This window comes from Myodes glareolus, chromosome 14, assembly GCF_982192425.1.
Source record: "Myodes glareolus chromosome 14, mMyoGla1.1, whole genome shotgun sequence".
Lineage (NCBI taxonomy): Eukaryota > Metazoa > Chordata > Mammalia > Rodentia > Cricetidae > Myodes > Myodes glareolus.
Window position 1 is genome coordinate 52,512,201 of NC_142039.1, and position 23,415 is coordinate 52,535,615.

The 23,415-nt window shown below is 39.5% G+C and overlaps 1 protein-coding gene across 1 annotated transcript in view; it reads right to left on the minus strand.

The window, feature by feature from the left end:
• Positions 1–23,415, minus strand: part of Lyrm4 (LYR motif containing 4) — a 95,605-nt gene that overhangs the window by 59,288 nt on the left and 12,902 nt on the right. Inside the window, exon 2 of the mRNA XM_048427727.3 lies at positions 20,976–21,096. Within this exon, the coding sequence (XP_048283684.1) occupies positions 20,976–21,096 (121 nt within the window). The remainder of the gene's footprint in view (positions 1–20,975; positions 21,097–23,415) is intronic.

Consider the following 23,415-nt stretch of genomic DNA (forward strand, 5'->3'; position numbering starts at 1 on the left):
CCTATCACAGAACTATTTTATCACCTCAACCAGAGCTCTGTCCTCGTTATATACCAATTCCTTATCCTCTCTTCCTGCAGGCCCAAGCAATACTGTTCCCCACCATCTCTGTGAATGTGACAACTCTAAGTACCCACTATAACTGTAATGATAAAATACTGTCCTTTTCGGATTATTTTATTTCACTTGGCATATGTCTTATTGGGATATTGGGATCATCAACATTGAGGCACATGCCAGAATTTCCTACAATTTAAAGGGAATGCTTTTCCATGGTATTGTATTATCACATTTTGCTTATCTAGACATTCATCTAGCAACACAAACTACCTTTTGGCTATGGTAAAAAGTCATACACGTATCTGTTTATTTTCTGCTTTCAGTTCTTTCAGGCAATATACTCACAAGTGGAGCTTCTGGCCATATGGGAACTCTGAGATGTAGCTCCCGTTGGGCTTTATACAATTATGCTTCCTTATAATACATTTTAGATTATGGCCCTTTTTCCAAATATGTTTTTATTTTTGATTTTTTTTTGAGACTGGTCATACTATGTAATCCTGGCTGGCTCAGGGCCCATTATGAAGATCAGCCTGGCTTTAAACTCAGAGGTCCATCTGCTTCTGACTCCCAGGTGCTGGGGTTAAAGGTGTGCCCACCCTGCCTGGCTTCTAATGCTTTTGTACTGTGCTTAATCAGAGAAGATATGACTATGACAGATGGTGTTCTGTTATGTTGGCCACATAAGTCAACCAATTTCCCGTCATGCCACAGTTTCTTACATGGAAAGAAGTAAGTCAAGTCTCAACATACAGGCATACATTATAGATCAGTTAAGTAAACTTATTTGTTTCTTGGGTTAACCCATGAATGCTGGAATCTCACAGGAGCTGTTCTGAGCAACATCTGAAAAGCAAGGGATCTTGCATGCACAGGCTATTCAATATAGCACAATCCTATTGGGTCACCACCACATGTGGCAGTGTACATGTGCCCTGTGCAATTCCACACCTCTTTCCAAATGTGTAGCTTTTCTCCTTCCTATGATACTAGTGCCTGGCTCTATTTTCCTGTGCACTCATTCTTCTGCCTTTCTGTGTAGTCTCTTTAGCATCTATGCTAATTATCTTCCCAACACCCTGGTTCATACACAATATCTAGCACGATCAAACTCAGTAGCTTGTTTGCTTCCCTAATGCTGCAACCTGGATCTCATTGGTATCTAGAACATGTCCAGGTCCAAGGCTTTAATCAGCTTTTTGCTTTTCTCAACCTGTCTCCCTTGAACTTGGCCTTTTTCTTCAACGTGACTTCTGCTTCTTTGGTCCTTCCCATTATCCTAGCTCTATAGGCCTGGCTGTTCCGCTAACCTGGCATTAGTGATCGATCACTGCAGTGATGTCCTTAAGTGTGGCTTTCTTCAAATGACTCCTATGCTGTCTTATCTTTGCTATTTCTAGCTCAGGGAAAAGGTGCCAATTTCTTTATGTGCTCTATGCACTGCAAATCAATGTTGGATGCTCTTGCTATCAATCTTTTGGTTCAATTTCAACTTTAAAACCAGCCCCGCTGCATTCCTTCTACCCGTCCTTAGTGTGGTGTTTCTTCCAAATACCTGCCCTACAGACTTTCCCATTTTTTCCACACACTATATCTTAATCCTATAACCCAGACTTTACACAGAGAATTTCACTCTGAAATCTCTGAAGGGATCAGGATTTGTTTATTAAAAATAAATGGATTATTTACAGAAAGAAACAGGATTTTTACAATGAAAATATCTGGCTAAATCCATTCTTACAAATGACCAAGCCAAGTATGAGCAATAATAGTTGCTTGGTTTATTTGATAATTCTGAGTTTACATTGTTAAACTAAACTGGAATGAAAGCTGAGTTAAACTAACCGGAATGAAAGCTGGATGACAAGGTAAGAGAGAAAACAGGAGCACATTCAGGTTCTTGGCTTCAGATTTATCTCTTGTATGCCTTATAGTCTAGGTGTCCCCCTCCTTCCCTCTTTTTTACCTCCTGTAAAAGGAATTTCAGGAAGCATGTCTTCCCCTGTAGCTCTAGGTCCATGCTCCGCTACGTTCTATACTGGACATCAATGATTACTTCTGTGTTCACTCCATTCTCTTAGTCAACATCACAACACTTTTACTTCTTCACAAACACATATGGACTCAACTCCCCTTTCTTTTAAACACCTGCCTTAACCATTCTCTGTTCTTTCCTAACAAGCAGTTCTTTCATGCCTTCTTTCTCATTCCTGTTATTCTATCTGTCTTTTCTCCCTCACTCTTATAACCAACACAGCCTACTTGTACATTTCATCAGCCACCAAACAGTCTCTTAGCTGCAGGTCTGCATCCTGCTGGAGGCACTAGAAACTCAAGAAATGGCAGCTTGGATTCAGATGAAGGGACTTCTCTTTCCGTCCTTTGTTTTTCTTTGTTCCCTACTATACGTAACAGCATTCCTCAAACTAAGTGACACACAAACATTCACACTAGTATAAGAAGCCAACTTTGTGCTTAATGGGGAAGCTCAGACTATGGCAATCAGGTAAAGTGAGCCCCCAGGTCATATTATGAATTATTAAATCCAGACAGGTATTAATTAACTTGACATTTCTAAAACCACACAAGGTTGTGTAGAAATAATGAAAAGTAAAGTCAAACCAATGCTGTTAACATTTTAGAATAGGTACAAGTATAAATGTAGTAATTGGCTTTGTAATGACCGTTTCTGCATTGCTTTGGCTAGTCTTTAAGCTGTTTGAATTAAAAAAAAAACAAATACATTAGAGGAACAACTGCTTTTTAAATTTGCTAAAGAAACATAGATTTTAGTCAATACTTAAATGTTTACGAAAGATCCTTTTTAAAGTTTCATTTATTGGATACCTAAGATTAATAAACTAGTCATTATGTATGATGTACTTATTCATGGCCACAGCCCTCTGGCTATTAAAAACCAATCAATGTTCAATGTACATCATTCATACATCTCTTATCTGTTTTAATGGCTAAGGGTCACAACTTTGCCAAGGAGAACAGGGCTCACAACGACAGGTCTGAACATGTATATTCTCTGATGAACTGCCCCTTTGAGAAATCACTGTCCAGATCCACTTTTAATCAGTGCAGAGAGTATAATAGCCTCTCATTTTGCTTAGGATCGATGGATCTTCTCTATTCTCTAGTTAAAATATATCAATTTTAAGGAAGCTATAACTTGAGAGAGAAGACTATTTTATAATTCAGACACTTATTGTAAGGAGACTTTATTTGCATGCATGCTTAATTTTACTATCTAGCATTTACCATAAACAAAGGGGTGAAACTATATAGACTTTGACTATACTTGACACATATACTTAACTACCAAAGACTTTTGCCTCTGCCTCTTTGTCCCATCCTAAGGAGTTTAGTCTCTATGTGGAGATGAGTACTGAGACTAACCAAGGCCCACAGGCAGGATTAAGAAAGGTACCCAGAAACTAGGTCTCTAGTTGGCTTAGTCAGAGCTCATGGGCATGTGGTTGAGAAAAAAAAATCAATCAAATGTACTGAATTGTAATGTTTGTCCTTTTCTTTGCTATATAAAACCAGAGGTTCCCCATGCCCTCTGATCCTATGCCACATCTTCCATTTGCTGCTGAGTAAAAATATCTTCTATACTTAATGTCTAATTCTGCAGCCTGAAAAGGCAAGCATTGCTTGTAGTCAGTGAAAACAGTAATAGCAACAGGCAATTCAATAAATGATAGTTATTATAGTAAGGTTATCCTTCCTAAAGGGGCTGTGCACCAATGCAATAATTCTGAGATTCTATTTGGCAAAAAATCTGGAGACTAAAGTTACTATTAACTAATTCTGATGTGTCCTGAGAATCCCCTATTGTAGTGCCACACTGAGTCTCAGTTATCTCCTCTCCTCTCCTCCCTCTTCTTAGAGCCAGGAAATAAGTATTAGTATAGAGGTGGTCAATTCTCATTTTTGGGGGTCAGGGCTAAAAGTAAACAAAAGGAGAACAAAGACTGTGACAATTAACTAGGCAACTGAAGCTACTGCTAGAATCTGCTATGCACACGGGGACTGCTGTCAATGGTACCGCTCTGTATTCTGAACAAGGGCTGGGAGAGTAGACCTCAAACGCACTGATCACTCAGATACATGCAGTAAGGAGGAGAAGCGATGGTCATGGTAACTAGTTTGATAAAATCATCCAGATAAATCTTACAACACAAATAAATCAGCACATCATGCTCCACACTGAAAATACACAATTTATATTTGTCAATTAAAAATAATAGATTAGAAGTTGTATCTTTTTGTGTGTGTGTGTGTTTTGAAACTTCTGTGTAAGGAACTACGGGGGCAATCTGTCCAGTTTTCTATCTTTCAAATTACTTTTATTAAAGACATTTTTATGCTTTCTTTTATTGAGGAGATGGGGACTGAACCTAAGTTTTGAGGAAATGAGAACTGAAAGAAAGTCTCCTTCTTCTACTGAGCTACATACTCTCACACATACTAAACACAACTATCCACCATTGTCCACACTGTAGATGCTGTTTCACAACAAATACATCAAAAGTAAGATACAGATAGTGTGCACTGAGATCCCCCAATAAAGTACTTTACTACAATCAGGCAGTCTCCCTCGCAAGAACTGCTTCTTTTTTTCTTTTAAAGAAAAGTATTCTTTTTTTTGTCCCTCTTGGAAGGTAACAGATCCTAAATACTGGGTGCTCAGATGGGACCTATAACAGCCACATATCCACAAGGTTAGAATTTTCTGTGGAGATGCTATTAAAAATACAAACACAGAAAGGATTTGTTCACAGTTAATACAGATAAATTTTATTCATGTTTTAATAGATTAACTTAAGCCTTTGGTTTCAGAAAATGGATCCTATTCTCTACAGAAAATAAACACAGGATACAAGGAGCTCCAAGTTCCTGCTCCTGGGTTGAGGATGAGTGCACTGGTTTGCTGGCAGATCCTGCTTTCTAGTGTTCACTCGTATTCTACAAACCCTTGCTGCATGCAGAACAGATACTGTTCTGAGCTCTGAATGTAAAGAAATGGTCCTTAATAAAAATGATAGGTACCTTTAGAGAGTGGTACATAAATAAAAGACTCAAGAAGACAACACTACAGAACACTGGAGCTGAGCAAGTCTAGAGGACAAGTCCTCACCCACACCTCTAACTGAACTTAGACCTTGACCTCCCGTCCGTTTGAGCAATCCCAAGCCCTGCAAGTTTCCATAGTTTCGGTCAACCTCCCTCAGGACCCAGCAATTCCACTCTTGGGAATATACCCAAGAGATGCCCTATCATACTACAAAAGCATTTGTTCAACTATGTTCATAGCTGCACTATTTGTAATAGCCAGAACCTGGAAACAGCCTAGGTGCCCCTCAATAGAAGAATGGTTAAAGAAGGTGTGGAACATATACACATTAGAGTTTTACTCAGCAGTAAAACACAATGACATCTTGAATTTTGCATGCAAATGGATGGAAATAGAAAACTCTTTACTGAGTGAGGTAACTCAGACCCAAAAAGAGGAATATGGTATGTACTCACTCAGAAGTGGATTCTAGCCTTAATTAAAGGTCTTTGAGCCTAAAATTCGTGATCCTAGAGAAGCTAAATAAGAAGGTGAACCTGAAGAAAGTCATATAGTTATCCTCCTGGATATTGGAAGTAGACAAGATTGCCAGGCAAACTTGGGTGCACGGGGGGTGGAGGGGTGGAAGTAAGGGGAGATGGTTAGAGAGAAAGGAGAGGGGGAGGATTGGGGAGGGCTTGGGGGAATGGAATTGGGGGAGGGAAGAAGGATGATTATGGGAGCAGGGAAGTATATATCTCAACTAAGGGAGCTATTATAGGGTTTGCAAGAGACTTGATTCTGGAGGGGTTCCCAGGCCCAAGGAGATGTCCCCAGATTGTTCCCTGGGCAGCAGAGGAGAGGGTGCCTGAACTGGCCTTGGCCCATAACCATACTGATGAATATTTTGCATATCACCATAGAACCTTCATCTGGCGATGGATGGAGATAGAGACAGAGACACACATTGGAACACTGGACTTAACTCCCTAGGTCCAAATGAGAAGGAGGGAGAACGTGAGCAAGAAAGGCTGGACCAGAGGGAACCTTGATCTGACGATAGATAGAGATAGAGACGGAGGTCCACATTGGAGCACTGGACTGAGCCCCCAAGGTCCAAATGAGGAGCAGAAGGAGGGAGAACATGAACAAAGAAGTCAGGACCGCGAGGGGTGCGTTCACCCACTGATACAAGGGGACTGACCTAATGAGAGCTCACCAAGGACAGCTGGACTGGGACGGAAGGAGCATGTGATCAAACCGGATTCTCTGAATGTGGCTGACATGGGGGCTGACTGAGAAGCCATTGACAATGGCACTGGGTCTTGTTTCGTCTGCATGTACTGGCTTTTTGGGATCCTAGTCTGTTTGGATGCTCACCTTCCTAGACCTGGAGGGAGTGGAGGAGGAACTTGAACTTCCCACAGGGCAGGAAACCCTGATTGCTCTTAGGACTGGAGAGGGAGGAGGAGAAGGATGGGGGGAATGGGAGGGTATTGGGAGGAGGGGAGAAAGTGGAAATTTTCATAAATAAATAAATAAGTAAATTAAAAAAAAAGAAAACACATGTTGAAAACTGTGTGGTAGGGAGTCTGTATTCAAACCATAAAGCTATCAGAAGATCAATAAAGGCACCAATCCCCTTAATTCTGACATGTACAATTCCAGTATCTTAGGGATTAGGAACCATGGAGGTTTATAACATTACACAGGGTAAAGGGACAAAGCAAGGAGCCACTCATGATTCAATTCTGTTAATGATTATGACTTTCTTTTTAATAATAGCTTTTTTTTTATTGAAAGTAGTCTTTTTCACACAATATATTCTGATTACAATTTCCCCTCCCCAACTCCTCCCAGTTCCTCCGTCATTCCCCTCCCATCCAAATCCACACCCTTTTTGTCTTCATTTAGAAAACAAACATTTAAGGAATAATAATAATAAAGTAAGATAAACCAAAACAAACAAATCAGAATAGGAAAAAACAAATAGAAGAAAAAGATTCAAAGGAAAAGCACAAGAAACACATTTGCACACACAGGAATCCCACAAAACACAAAACTGGAAGCCCTAAATATACACATGAAGAATTACTACGGTTAAAAATTTCTCTGTCACTACATTATGAGACAAGGAACCCACAAAGATGACAATGAGTTTATTTTGTGTTGGCCATCTACTTCTGGGCATGGGGCCTGCCCTTATGAGTTATCTGCAATATTTTTTGAACAATTAAAAAGTCAGAAAAAGAAAAAAAAAACCACAGACATCTAAGTCACCTGTAAAAACATGGCAACACATGCTTTAGCTCTGCTATCCCCAAACCTAGGCATTTTTATTAGAATAATACTGTGTTTAACACATTTTAAACAAAAGTTGACCTGATCCAAAGAATTCTTTTACTGGTATAGCAAAGTAGATTAATATGAATATTTCTATTTATAGATGAACAAAGAGCATTTATGGAATTTTTAAAAGTTTTTTCTATGATTTAATGACTCAACCAGATGAGTTCACAGGCTATGCTGTCTAATCTGTCTTAACCACCACATGGAGAGATTATCTCTTCCTCACTTTAATTTTTTTAATAGTGTTTTGCTAGAATCAGGTCTGAGTTTACTCTGGAATAATAAAGTATTACACTAAGCACGTAGGATAGACAGTATTGCTGCTTCTGTAAATTCCTTAGCAGGCTCAGAACAATTTATTTTTGAGCCTTAAAAATTTGTCTTAAAAACACAATTTGGCTTAAGCAAGGTGGCTAAACTTAAAAAAAAAGTTGTGATTAAAAATGCTTTTCTTGCTGGGCAGTGGTGGTACACATCTTTAATTTCAGCAATTGGGAGGCAGAGGCAGGCAGATCTCTGTTCAAGGGTAGCCTGGTCTACATACAGAGCTAATTACAGGACAGTTAGGGCTATTACACAGAGAAACCCTGTCTTGAAAAACCAAAACAGAAGAAGAAGAAGAAAAAAGCTTTTCTTCTATATAGTTAAATTTTAGCCCAATATTAGTCTATTTCAGGAAAAAGAAACCTATAGAGAAAAAAATTCACGTGGTATTCTGAAATAGATTGGTTCTAAATATTCTAATGAAGAAAAAATTGAACATGATAGCTCTAATAAGCTATGATATAGAAAATGTAATAGGATTATATATATTTGATTAAAATCATCCCTATCAAATGTAGCAACATGCAAACATAAATACTCAGGATATATGACATAGTAAATGAATACTTAGAAGCACTTGTGCAAACTGCACAAGTTACAATGTGTGTGTTTTAAGGGCAAGGTGGGAGGACAGCTCCTTGTTTCAGAGACCTCAAGAGAATGATCTCTCCCCTCATGGAATTCACTGGTAACACGCTGTGTCACAGGTGTTGGCAATCTGGTTCCCGCTGTATTCCTGTGTCTTAGTTACCATGGCCTCTTAAGTGAAAAGAATATATCAGTAGTTTGATTGCCAGTCTAAGATTCTATAATCAGTTTTCCAAATTTAAGTAAGTTGAATTAGAGTGAGTGGTTTGATGCTACTTTGGAAAGGGAAATACCAGCGTTCAATGTGAAAACTGCCAGTATCCTACACTACTCAACACAGAGCTCAAATAGGCAGCAAATGATGATAAGAAACAAGGGACTCACTGTATTCTCAGGACTACAAGTGAAGAATCAATTACCAATAGAAAATATTCAAGTCTTCTCAGGAACGACAATCTGACAGATGCCAATTGCGAATATTTCTTTACCAATAGAGCAGAAAGGCTCCTAACAGCCTCATAACTAGTTAATTAGAATTAAATCTATTGTTTGGAGCTGTAGAATGTGTTAAACCAAGTGAGGCTGAGAAAGTTTCATAGGCAGTGTGTGTGGTCTTGGAAATTTTCAGATTCTAATCTTGAAAAGCAAGAGTTCTGAACGTGAGCTCATTTCTCCAAGAATCCTGAGTGAGACATGCAAAGCATCACCTCTGCATACATGTGCAGCTGTTTCTGAGGAAAGTGCAACAATTTAGTCTTTATAAGGTGCTATATTAAAAAGCTGCCTCACATACTTAAAGAATATGTTTTCACAAGTCCAGTCCTTTAATATTAAACATTCCTATGAAAGCTATCAGGGACACACACGAAAATATTTATGGCATTGAATTATGTAACTGAAAAAAAAAAAAGAAACCCAGAAACTAAGCAAATATTCAACATTAGGGGGACAGAGTAAACAAATCATAGGGAATTAAAAAATAAAAAACTAGAAACAATTAAAAACCATGAGACAAAAGGAAATTGAGCCATATGAAAAACGTTCACCTTATGTTAGATAACACAGCTGTTATAAACCCAGCATGCAGCGCACAGAGCTAGAGAAGGGGAGCAGATCTTGTTCTGTGCACGTCAGTGCTGAAAGCAGGTTCAGTGGTGTCTCAGGCAGCTCAGGAAAGCCAAGCCCTTTTGACACAGACTGACCTTCAGGTCCCTGTGAAGGAGCAGTGGAATACCAACTCCTAGGTCAGGCTTTAGAATGGGCCAGATCATGAGTCTGTTCAACCAAAAATGATGAGTAAAACAGAATGAGAAATGCAACTGATTGTAAGTCAGGTTATTCTTGTTAAAGGTGAGCCCACTGTGCTATGTAGAAGTTGGTGATAAGAGAGTGAGAAACATCACCATTTTGTAGTCACTAATGTAAGAATCAACTCAGACACGGGACATTAATGGGTCTGAAAACCATTGGATAAAAAGCTGTTGGGGATTTGTTTATTAAAAACAAATGGATTATTAATTACAGAAACAAATAGGATTTTTACAATGAAAATATCTGGCTAAATCCATTCTTACAAATGACCAAGAAAAGTATGAGCAATAATAGTACAAAGGATATTGTAAGCTTCCTGATATAAAGCAATGGCTTCCCATATTACCTATGCAGTTTTCTTGACAAGGGTCTAATTCTGAGTGTGCCACTAGAGAGCAACCTGACGACTTAGATAGGAAAATATTCTGGCTTCATGTATGTGTCATGAATGTTAATAAAATTTGCAGAAGCATTCCATGTTAAGAAAAGAGACATGACAGCAAATGCAATGCTCAACTCTTGTATAAATTCTCGGTTAGAATTAGTACTGAGCCTTATGTCCTCGATAACAACATGGATCTTTCTGACACCTGAGTGTCCTCCTGGATTTGGTTAAGCCTGTCTTAAAGAATCACAGGTCTACTCAGATGGCCCCAATCTGGACCTAGTCCCGTAAAGTCACTGACTCTGGGCAAGCCATTTAAGCAAATAGGGCCCACTTAGTTTCCTCCCTGTCTGACACATCAGTTTCCTCCCTCAGCAGAGTTTGTCATTCTCAGGGGAGATATATTTGCATTCAGGACAAGATGCTGAACTTTGTAGAATGGACTGTGGTGCTCTGGAAACAGCTATTTCAATTGGCATGACTGGTTCTTTAACTTATGGCCCTTTGGCAACATGGGCTCACCTTTCTGTCCTGCTGCACAGTTCCTCCTTTCACAGGCAAAATATTCCTCAGAAAAACAACTTGCAACACATCAAATATTGGCAGGAATCTAAAGCCTTAATGTCTGAAGTTATCTGTACATATGATTTATTGTAGATGTTTCACTGTTACAACCTGGTAATTAGGAAATATTGATAAATGCAAACATATTATTGATGTCAATTAAAAAAGCACAAGATTGACGAGCTTCCCAAAGTGTTCCGACAGCAGCAGTTAAAGAGTAATGCCCATCAATACACATCTAGTCACCGCCAATGCAGAGAAATTAGGCTGCCAGGAAACAATGCTTTCACATTAAAAGTGAGATTATTCAAAGAGATGAGCAGGGAGTCAAGAGGAAGCCCTGTCAGAACTTCAACTGCAGATATGTCATAAGAACAGACAGGAGGACCAATGGAACCGAATCGAAGTCCCAGATGTTAACCCACATACCTACGAACTCCTGATTTTTGACAAAGAAGCAAAAAATATCAAATGGAAAAAAGAAAGCATATTTAACAAATAGTGCTGGCATAACTGGATATCAACATGTAGAGAAATGAAAATAGATCCATATCTATCACCACGCACAAAACTCAAATCCAGATGGATCAAAGACTTCAACATAAAGCCAGACACACTGAAACTCATAGAAGAAAAAGTGGGACGTACACTTGAACATATTGGCACTGGAGACCACTTCCTAAATATAACCCCAGTATCACAGATACTGAGAGAAACAATAAATAAATGGGACCTCCTGAAACTAAAAAGCTTCTGTAAAGTAAAGGACATGGTCAACAAGACAAAACGACAGCCTACAGAATGAGAAAAGATCTTTACCAACCCCACATCAGACAGAGGACTGATCTCCAAAATATACAAAGAACTCATGAAATTTGTCATCAAAAGAACAAATAATCCAATAAAAAATGGAGTACAGACCTAAACAGAGAACTCTCAACAGAGGAATTTAAAAAGGCTGAGAGACACTTAAGGAAATACTCAACATCTTTAGCCATTAGAGAAATGCAAATCAAAACAACTCTGAGATTACATCTTATACCTGTAAAAATGGCTAAGATCAGGCTAGAGAGATGGCTCAGTGGTTAAGTGTCTGCCTGCTCTCCCAAAGGTCCTGAGTTCAATTCCCAGCAACCACACGGTGGCTCACAACCATCTGTAATAAGATTTGGTACCCTCTTATGGCCTGCAAGGATACATGCAGGCAGAGCACTGTATACATAATAAATAAATAAAAATTTAAAAATATGGTTAAGATAAAAAACACTGATAACAACTTATGTTGGAAAGGTTGTGGGGTAAAGGGAACACTCCTGAATTGCTAGAGGGAATGCAAGCTGGTACAGTCCCTTTGGATGTCAGTATGGTGATTTCTCAGAAAATTAGGAACTAACCTTCCTCAAGACCCAGTAATACCACTTTTGGGTATATATCCAAAGGATGCTCAATTGCGCCACAAGGACATGTGCTCAACTATGTTCAAAGCAGCATTATTTGTCATAGCCAGAACCTGGAAACAACCTAAATGCCCCTCGACTGAAGAATGAATAAGGAAAATGTGGTACATTTACACAATGGAATACTACACAGCAGAAAAAAATAATGACATTTTGAAATTTGTAGACAAATGGATGGATCTAGAAAACATTATATTGAGTGAGGTAACTCAGACCCAGAAAGAAAAGTATCACATGTACTTATTCATAAGTAGTTTTTAAACATAAAACAAATAAAACCAGCACACAAATCACAATCCCAGAGAACCTAGATAACAATGAGGACACTAAGAGAGACTTACATGGATTTAATCTCCATGGGTAGTAGAAAAAGACAAGATCTCCTGAGTAAATTGGAGCAGCATGGGGACCATGGGAGAGGGTTGATCAAGAGGGGAGAGGAAGAGAAGAGAGCAGAGAAAAATTTATAGCTCAATAAAACCAATAAAAAATGCAAAAAAAATTAAATGCATGCTCAACTGAAAAAAAAAGAAATGCAAATATGTCTAGATCACTCCTTTGAGACTGTAGTACGCAGGTAATCTCATGGCACCATCAGTGTAGATGTATAATGTATGAGGACAGCCAGGGCAGTTTCTGTCTCAAAGAAACAAAGCCATGTAACACTAGTAAGTCATGGTACTACTTAACTTCTATTTATTTTTTTGCCCCCAGCATTGGATTCAGGGCCTTTACATATGCTACACAATTACACTAGCATTTCCACAATTACACTGGTATACCCCCAGTTCTAAGAAACCAAAGTAACACAAAAGCAGCTCTTATTACCTGTCTACTTCTATGTAACCATGCTCCCTTTACATGCCAAAAGAAGCATGTTCCTTGACCCAAGCAGAGGGTGCATGCCTGCATTCCCAGCACTAGGGATGTTAAGGTAGGAGAATCATGATTTGCAGCTAGCTTAGTAAAATCCTGTCGCAAAAACAAAACAAACAAACAAACCTAAAACAGGATGCTCAGATACTACAGTCCAGCTTGTCTTTTGTATCCAAGGGCTCTACAAATATCTGTACTCTACAAATATGTCCACAAATATCTGAGCTATCTGTACTGAATACATGTCATCATTCCCTAAAAATGCAGTCCAGCAACTATTAAGACAGCATTCAAATTTTATTAGGTATTAGAAATCATTTTCAGACAATTACAGATATGTACAGGTGATACTAAAATAGGAACTTGAGCATCAATAGGTTTTGGCATGCAGATAATGGGGATACTAAAGCAGTCCTTTGCAGATATCAAGATACTGTACTTTGGTAAATTACCCACAGGGGCACACCCTGATGCCTAGGAATAAACTTCAAGATGAGCATTATAGGAAAGTAAGCAGAAGTTCATCCAGGCTTTGACAAGATACACCTTGTTGATCATATATGTCTATGGACACTAGAATGGGCTATTTTATCTGTCTGTCTGACTGTCTGTCTCTATCCATCCATCCATCCATTCATTCATCCATCCATCCAGTTGGCTGTTGGGAACAACTGCCTGCTAGGACTGTTAATGAATGCTTGTCCTGTGGTTCTACCTTCTAAACTTGTGAGTACCTTTATTCAAATATGGGCACCCTTCCTAATTTTCAACACTAGCCTGCCTTACCTGCTGCTACTGTTGGCAGTTTGCATTGTGATAAGAACATTTAAAATAAGCTAAATAATGTGGACTGAATTTCTGCCTGTTCCTTGTGATCCTCATCACCTGATATGCTTTTATCCACATGTGATAAATATTTCATAGTAAAATTGTTTTTGGGAATTTAGCATTTACAGCTCCACTGAAAAGACTGAAAGGTGGTGAGAAGTCATCTGCATGTTGGCAGGGCCTCTACTATGTGTGGTAGGATACAACTGCTCAGCAGAACTGCCTAGGAGACAGGTCATAGCTGCTCCCGTCTTGCACATTTAGAAATCGGAAATAAAATTGGGAACATCTGCACTGAGACTGACTTCATCAGAAGATTATAAAAGAAATGCATTACCATTTGAGTTGGAAGATGCTGCCACAGGCTGAGCAGTCTCTCAGCATCCTTTGAATCTCTGCAACATGGGGACACTTATGCCTGTTTAGGCCATATGGAAGTCGTCCTCACAGAAAGTCACCCGAATTCATAAGGCCTGAAGGTGACAACCAGGACTAGAAGTCATTCCTATACAACTCTTGTTAGGTGTTTTTCAGGCTTCCTGGTGGGCACCAGGCAGAGCATGAAGAAAAGCCAGCTTGTTGGAACTTACCTGAGTGTAGAACGTATGTGAGTGTGGTGGTGGTGGTGGTGGGGCAAGGACTCTCTTTCCAGAAGACTGCTTTCTGGTAAAGAAATTAGTCACATCTCAGCCAGGGTGGGTTAGTTATGGTGGCACTACTCATTAGTCAGTAGCTTTGCCGTTTCCAGAGGATGACGGTATATATTTCAGCCTGAGTTCAGTTGACATTACTGGGAGGCCTACTCTCTTCTGAAGGGAAACGGAAGAGCAGTGGATCTGGGGGATGGGGCAGTCGGGAGTTGGAAAGGAGGGGAGGCTGCAGTTGTGGTGTACTGTATGAAAAAAATAATGTATTATTATTTTTTTAATAAGAAGGCCACCCAAAGTGTCATGTTTCCTGAAAGCTGGCTTAGGAATGTGTGTGTCCCTTTCTCCTAAAATTTCACTTTCCTCTCTAAGACATGAGGATAATATGTCTGTTCCATAAGGTTTTTATGACAACCAAGACAACGTACCCAAGCGCTGCTCTGCACACAGAGTGGCACCAGGAATCACCTCAGACAGATCACTGACAAGGACCCTCCTTCAGCCAAAGGCCTTTGAGAGGCAGGCCAGGTGGGGCATGGCTTTGGGTACCAAAGGGCCAGTGGGACTGCCCATTTCCCCCTCCCCACCATGGATTCCAGTTCCTATTGTTTCATGGTTATCCATGAGTTCCCTTTTAATAAAGAAAAACCTTAGTATACCCCATTTGGAGCTAGTGTGGAATTATTCGATTCGTGTTTCCCCATCTGACATGCTCTGCTTCACATCACCACAGCACCATCTTCTTTCAACATGACCGTGCCGCTTTACGGATGTAGGAAAGTGGTAGACAAGCAGCTTGCACCAGATCCTGAGATCCTTGCCTATAAGTTTGCAATACTCACCACAGAGTACTGCTTCCAGGATACACCTGTGCAAAGGCAGTTCTTCATGAAACACCAGGAAACATGGCTCTGGCGACTTACATGGGAGGCAGATGGATGGACAGCATTATAAACATTTTCTAGTGAAATTCCTCGCCAAGTCTTCTAGACACAGCAACAGCACATGCACCCATATAGCGCTCTGTGGAACGGTCTAGAGAACCACTGCTGCACAAGGAAGCAACCTTCTTCCAGATAGGAAAGGGAGTCTTGTATGCTTGTCCATTTTGGAGGAATCTAGCATATAAGCAACCTGAAGCAGATCCTTTACAGGAATGCCGAATTGGGAAAACAGCTGTCTCAGACTTCAGGCTCCCTACAGAAAGTAGGGAGGCAGCAAATTAGTCTAAATTCTCACTGAAGAGATACTTTTATAGCTCCAGAGCAGCGATATATTGAACAAACATGAAAAAAAGGAATGTTCTATATAGGCCAAGCTATAAAACTAAACAACCCTTCTTGCTGCTCTGTTTTCTTAAACTTTAACAGGGGACTGAGAACTCTTTCATTCATAAAGAAAAGCTCCATATATCCAAAAGACACAGGGTTCAGGTTGAGTGCAATTCTGGTCACTGTATATAAATTCATGTTGCATCTGTGAGGCTTTTTATTGAAGTCCAAGACAAACTGCGGCCATCTCCTCTGCTGCTGGCTGCTTTACTATCACTTTTTAAGTGACGATCGATCCTTGGAGCTAATCTCAGTTGATCTATATAGGCATAGGGAAAATATTGCCAAAGTAAGATTTTTAAAGAAAGATTTTTATTTTACATGGATGTATATTTTCCCTCCTTTTATGTCTACACTGTGTTCATGCCAGGTACCCACATAGGTTAGAATAGGGGAACGGATTCCCTGGCACTTGAGTTAAGATATGTTGTGAACATCTGTATGGGTGCTGGAACTGCAACTTGGGCCTTTTGCAAGAGCAGTCAATGCACTTAATGGATGAGTCATTTCTTCAGCAACCAGGATAGGACTTTAAACTCTGCTTCTGTTGTATTCAATAAGGGAATTGAAAAAAAAATCTAGATCTGAGAAGAGAACCCCAATTAAAAATAACTTCTACAAATTTCTGATGGACCTCATAATCTATCTCAAATCTGTTTTCATAGAGCTTATCAATTATGTGGCATGGGGCAGGAGTTCAATAAACATAAAAAGAAAGGAAATATGCATGAAAAATTGCAAAATACACAATGCTTTTGACTGAGATAGCAAGTGTGTTTAATATAGTTGAGAAGTCAGTCAGGTTACAGAGACAAGAAAGATCAAGAAGAAATTTGTATTACCATTCAGGAAGTGCTTGGGAAAACATTTTAATTTTTCTCTTGTCTGAAAGTCTGTACTGTACTTTTAACTACTGTTTCATTTTCTGGTAAGAAAACAGTTCGGTTATATTTGCTCCAGTCCTATTATTCTTCTTCTCAGGAATAAAAAGAAGGCTAACAACAGAGATGCTGGCAGCCCTGGTAGCAGAAGTATTATACCAAGACAAGATTTTTGAAGTTTATGATGAATAAATACTGGTGTACAACTTGGCTCACCTACAGGCTAAACTCAGCAGAACTAAGTTCTTTGTGAATTATGCTCAGTGAGATCTCAGCACAGATAAGTTTACTTGAAAATGTATCAGTAGTTTCTGCGGCGACGGAGGGGACAGATATTTATGAGAATCATAAAAGCTGAGAACTGTAAGTAGCTGTAGAAATTGGAGTATAATTGTTTTGTTTTTCCCAACAAGCCAGCTACAGACTCAGAGATATAAGTCCACTAGCTCACGCTTCAAATGACTTTAGGTTCCTACTTTCAAATACATGTACATAAAACATCTGATTTTTGTCTAATTAAAATTAAATGGCTAGCTGAAATTTACTTTGGGCATTTTTAATTGTGAAAACCACCTAACATAAGTTTATTATCCTAGTTAGTTTCAAGTGTACAGTTTAATAGTGTTAACTATGTTCAGAGTTTTGTCAGGAAGATCGCAAGTATTTTCATCTTCTGAAATCAAAACTGTGTACCCATGAACAACTTCTCTTTGGGCCCATGGTAACCGTTCTGTCTCTGCTTCCATGACTCTGACTAGTACTTGTCAATGCTCGTGCAGCAGTTGTGCTTTCATGGCTTTACAAGGCAACCTGTCCTCAAGGTGTACCTACGTTTAGTGGGGATGACGCAGTCCACTGTAGGTACAGGCCACATACCTATCCACCCGTCAGTAGACATTTTCATTACCTTTTGACTTTTGTAGACAGTGTACAATTCCTTTAATATGTGTTACAATTATCCCTAATGTACGAATCAACCTTTCTTTAGTCCACCAAAACCACGGCTAAGTATCCTTTTGAAATTCTACAAATACTACAATGGTACTTAAACTAAATGCACGCATGTGAAAGACACAAGTTGCGCTCTCTTTTCTCCTGTCACTATATTTTCCTAAAATAATCCTGTCATTTTCACAGGTGTTCTGTAAGGATGGGAATTATTACATAGATTTCACCTTTATTCTGACTTTCTTCACCACCCAGGGTACTGGGGCAGACAGGGACAGATGCTGTCTCAGGTAACGGCTGCTCAGTTCACAGTAGCACACTCAGCTCCTGGGGAGCATTGCTCTGGAATGGTCTTTAGAAATAGCAACAAAGCAGCAAACATATATGGTTTGAAATTCATTTACTACCACTCAAAATACTCATAAATTGAGCAACTTAATTTGCTTTTAGTAGCCTATAGAAATAATTAAGTGCACACTAAGAAACACTGAAAATACTTCACCTTGTATGCATATGTGCTCAGAGTAACCAAATTCCAGCCCCCTGTATCTTTATATCTTTAATGTAGCACATTCTGTCTGCACTTAATGACTTCTACAATAGATTTGAAATTCTAACCCTTCCACTGTCTGGATTGCATAGTTAAAGAAAACAAGTTTAAGAAGAAACACTGGAGCAGAAAGTAATGACTACTGGAAAGCTGATGCTAAGATTGTTTCATGACATTATCCGGACTAAGAACATTTCCACTTTACCTTAGTGTACAGTTGTATGAAATAGTACTAATATATTCCTTCATACTAATACTTGGCTAATAAGAGAAACTGTTTTTCTGGTGGCTGTCTTTCCATCACTGTCCTTGATAGGTTACCAAGTACTTTTTGACACCCTTTAGTGCTAATTTCAGCAGTCCTGAAGCTAGTGGCCGGAAACATCTCCATACAGAACATTTTTCTTCCCTACAAATCACAGACTCATCTAGTTCACCACATTATGTGAATGATCTGTGAAAGACATTCTCCTCAAGACTGCACCACAACCAACTTTTGTTACCAAGGCTTTCTGCTCTGGAAGAACCCAGAACTGGAGAGTCATTTCACTCTAATGACCCCTGTTGGCATGACATACACATATCATATGTACTCACTCACAAGTGGCTTTTAGACATGAAGTAAAGAAACCAGCCTACGATTCACAATCCCAGAGAACCTAGACAACAATGAGGACTCTAAGAGAGACATACATGGATCTAATCTACATGAGAAGTAAAAAAAAAAAAAAAAAAAAAAAAAAAACAAGATCTCCCGAGTAAATTGGGAGCATGGGGACCATGGGAGAGGGTAGAAGGGGAGGGGAACAGAGAAAAATTTATAGCTCAATAAAAAAAAAATTAAAAAAAAGAAAAAAGAAAAGAAAAGGACGAAAGCTTCCTTCTCATGGGTGCCTTGGCTTTCACTACTTTTCATGCAGAAGTGCTAAAATTCTTAGGACTGAAATGTAAATTCCTGAAACCATGGGATGATTTTTTTTTTTTAGATGAATTCATTTTTTTCAAGTTTCAAGCAGGGGTACCATCAGTCAAGACATGGCTGGAAATTCCTGAAATCATGATCATATTCATGTGTCCAAATGAATCTTATCAATACAGACCCCTAAGCCTGGCTGACTGTTCATACTAGTGTCCATTCCCAACAGTCTTTTCCTCTGTTTTGCCCACAGGCATGTGGTGATCAAGCCAGATACAGAACAAGGTCAGAACTATTAATTCACTATACTTAGAAACTATTTCCTCCTTGATGAACACATGATCTTCATGAATGTCACTGGAAAGAAAGCCCCACGTGTTAGAGACGCTGGGGGTCACCCAGAGAAGCAAGGGCTAGTACAAGGCAAGTAATAACCTACAACAAGGTATTCCACATAATGTTCCCTTAACAGAAAAAGGGACAGGTAGGTGTGGTGGCACACACCTATAATTCTAACATCTGGGCTGTATAGTGAGATGCTGTCTAAAAAATGAACAACAAAATCAAGAAAACTCACCATCGAGTGTGGCAAACTGCAGACTGTCATCAATGAGGATGATTAAGTGATAGCAATGATAGTTAATGTCCTATAAGTAGTAACAGAAGGAATTCTGGAATTTCTTTAGCAGGAAAAGACCCAAGAATCTGGCTGACTTTCCTGCCACTTGCCTAAGGTAGAAAGATGGGCAATTCTTTGCTGACCAGGCTGCCTGTGAGCTCCTCACCCAGACTGATCCACAGTACATCTTCCTGGCTCTATCTGGTGCATACCCTAAATCTTACCCAACCTTTCTGACCCTCCTTGAAGAACAAACAGGAAAGGCAGATTTAGTGAGGGCTACTCCAGAACTTACTGCTTGGGCCAGCGTGTCTTCCCAGAGCCATCTCATATGGATAGAATGGTAGTTTAGCAGAAGGTGGAGGAATATATTTGCTGGCTCTGATATACAGTATGGTGTGTATATAGCTAAGAGATTTGAGACTGGCACACCAGACTGCAATTTTCAGAAAGAAAGCTGGCCTAAGGAGGCCAAGGATAAAACAAGTACAAGTGGGGTCATAGTCATGGTGAAGAAGCAAGAGGCTGACTTGTTCACTGTGAAAGAAAAACAATCTGTTTCTTCCCAAAATGAGAATAATCATTACAGCTGTGTGAAGGTTAAGAAATGCTGGTGCCACTCTGAATCCCTCAGTGTTTGACATCAGTCTTTGACACTTTAATTACTTCAGAAGACAGCCATTTCTCACGACCATGCTGCCACAAGTACGAGACTTGCCTTACAAAGCTCTAGAGAAACAAGGCTGAGTCAGGTGACTCCCAGCACTGATGCAGAATGAAATCAGAAACGCCTCTCAGGGGCCTGTGTAGGTTAGCATGCAAGCAGGTGTTCTCTGTACCCTGCACCTGCAAACACTGCCCATGCTAACATAACTCATGCTTATACACTTCTATTCATCTTAAATCCTGATGAGAAAGACGAGAAAAAGGATGAGATATTTACGCTTTGATATATCCCACATAGCCATGTAGACTACATCCTAAAAACACCTGGATTAAAAAGCAGTTTTCCCCAGTTTCTCAAACTAAAGGCATCAACTTTAGCAAAACATGAGAGCTCAGTTTCCCAGAAGAAGCAGGTCCTGGTATGTTCCTGTAGGATGTCACTGAATCTGGTGACAAGATAATTCATCTTGCATGTCTGCACTAGGAAAAGGAAAGTGTCTCACCATCCTGAGTGTAAATCACAAACACCAAAGCAGTGATGTCCAATCAAGGAGGGAATGTCACCGCTGAAGGTGTGTGATGAAAAGCGGTCTGTCCTGAACCATCTTACCTGTCTGCGGATTATTTCAAGGTCTCTTTTGGCTTTATTCACCAGGGCTTGAATTTCTACAGGATCCTTTACACTCTTATTTTCTCGGAAGGCATCTCTTATCCTCCTGACAGCATACATTCTAATGAATTCAGAGAAAAAAAGAATAAGAGATGTTAATAGGTTATGAGGTTCTGCTTTAAAATGAATTTAAAGATTTTTTTCTCTAGAAATAACTGTTAAATATTCTCCTACAGATAACCCAGTTTGATCTTTGCTTGTTTATTCTAGGATGACTAAGCAAACAACTTTAGGAAAGTAGTCTTTCCCAAACAAGCCACATACAGATGGCAAACTTGCTAAAATGCTCCTTAGATCACTAGCTCTTTGGAGTAAGGCATGTCTGGCTTTCCTCCATTAACATGGATAATTGACACTTTACTGTACAGACTCTAATCAGGAATTCTGAGGGCAAATGATGCATTTCATGTGTATGTACAAGGACAGTGATCAGCCTTCTAATTCCTGCCCATTAGATGACAGCTGGGTAAGCAAGCCCATGAGCATCTCCAGTGTACTTTTATGACACAGTGTCTCTGTTCCTCATCACAACAATTTTCTCCTCCAAAGCACCTTCCTTTTTATGCTGATGGAAATCAAAAAGGCATAAAATTTTAATTCTACATGTAGGACAGTTGGCATAGAACTTGCAATTCTCCTAGCTTAGCCTCAGCAGTGTTGAGATTATAAGCACATATTACCATTCTTTGCTTAATTCTAATATATTTTTGGGAGGTTAAGATAAGGCTTCTCTAGGTAGTCCTGGTTGTCCTAGAACTTACTCTGTAGGCCAGGCTGGCCTCAAACTCTGAGATCTGCCTGCCTCTGCCTCCCAAGTGCTGGGATTAAAAGCGTGTGACACTATTGCCCAATTTAATTCTAAAATTTCAATGTACATGCAAAACTGGTTATGTAACAGGACCTGATTTCCAGGTGTCATGTTTCTCTTGTGGCTGCTGCTTGTCTACTGAGTTCTGCCCACATCCCTCATCCATTGCTTTAATTCAGGATTTATCAGAACTTTTGTGAGAACACCACAGCCTATAGAAGTCATTGATACCCTGATTATCTTTTTCTTTTAAGAATGGGTAAGTGGTTCAGAACACCTAAAAGAAAAAGAATACTGCACAGAATGGAAATAAATGTAAAGTCCCTCCTCCCCACCAAAGTTTAAGATGCTCTACAATTTATACCAATTAAGCTCAAGGTTGAATTCAGAATATTTTGCTCTACACTTCTTCTTCTTCTTTTTTTTAATCTCCTCAGCTTTCCAAAGACCTTAACTAAGGAAATTCAGCTCTATATCTCAGAATTTAATATGTCAAAGTCAGCTGGTGAGATTGCTCAGTAGGTATTTGCTATTCAAGCCTGCCAATCTGAGTTGGATCCTTGGAATTCACATAAAAGTGGAAAGAGAGAATCAATCCCACAATATTGCCCTCCAAACCTCCATACAGGCACTGTGAGCCGCCTTCCTCAATGACAGACAGACAGACAGACAGACACACACACACACACACACACACTAAAAAATCTCTGTTTAACACCTATACACACCTTTGAAACGACAACACGATGGTTCCCTTCTCTTTTTCCTTTCTAAGGAAAGACACTCCCTGGCTCAGAACCACAAGATGCTTTTGTATAGGTAATTTCTTTCCCAGTTATGTGCCTATATTTCAAATGATCAGTTTGGGGAAGGTCAACACAATCTAGATAATCCCTCATGTCGTGGGAGGACTATCCACCCAGTTATTTTAACCCTGCCTCACTCTGGTTTTACTCTCCTTTCTCTTGCCCTCCTTTTCATTTATGTATTTTTCCAATGTAAAAATCAGCACAAGTTTTAGACGGGAGTGGTGGTGCATACCTTTAATACCAGCACTCAGGACACTAAGGCCAAAGTAAGTTACTAAAGCGTACATTAAAAAAAAAAAAAGCCCCGAGAATAAGGCAAAGGTACACAACATGAATACTGAGAATGAGCAATCCAAATTGTTTATGAAATTAAAGCTATAATGAAAGGAAATGTCCTAAAGTTGAGTGTAAAACCCTGACAAGAATCACCAAGATTTAATAATACTAAGATATTTACTTCAACTGCCAAGTCCAAGGTTGGATAAGACAATAATTTTAAAGGAGCAAGAACTCAAATAAAAGATAGGGAATGGGACACAGAGATGTGCTCAGAGGTGAAATTTTAATATCCAAAGAGAAAGGCTGCTCCTCACATGTGACAGTCCAGAAGGATAAAGCATTATATTCAGGGTACAGTACCATGAGGTATACTGCACCCGATATCCCTTTTCTAATTTAAGTCCCACATACTATGACTCAGGGAGATTGGAGCCAGTGTGTGGCACTATTGGGCTCTGAACTCAGGTGATTATCTTTCAATCCT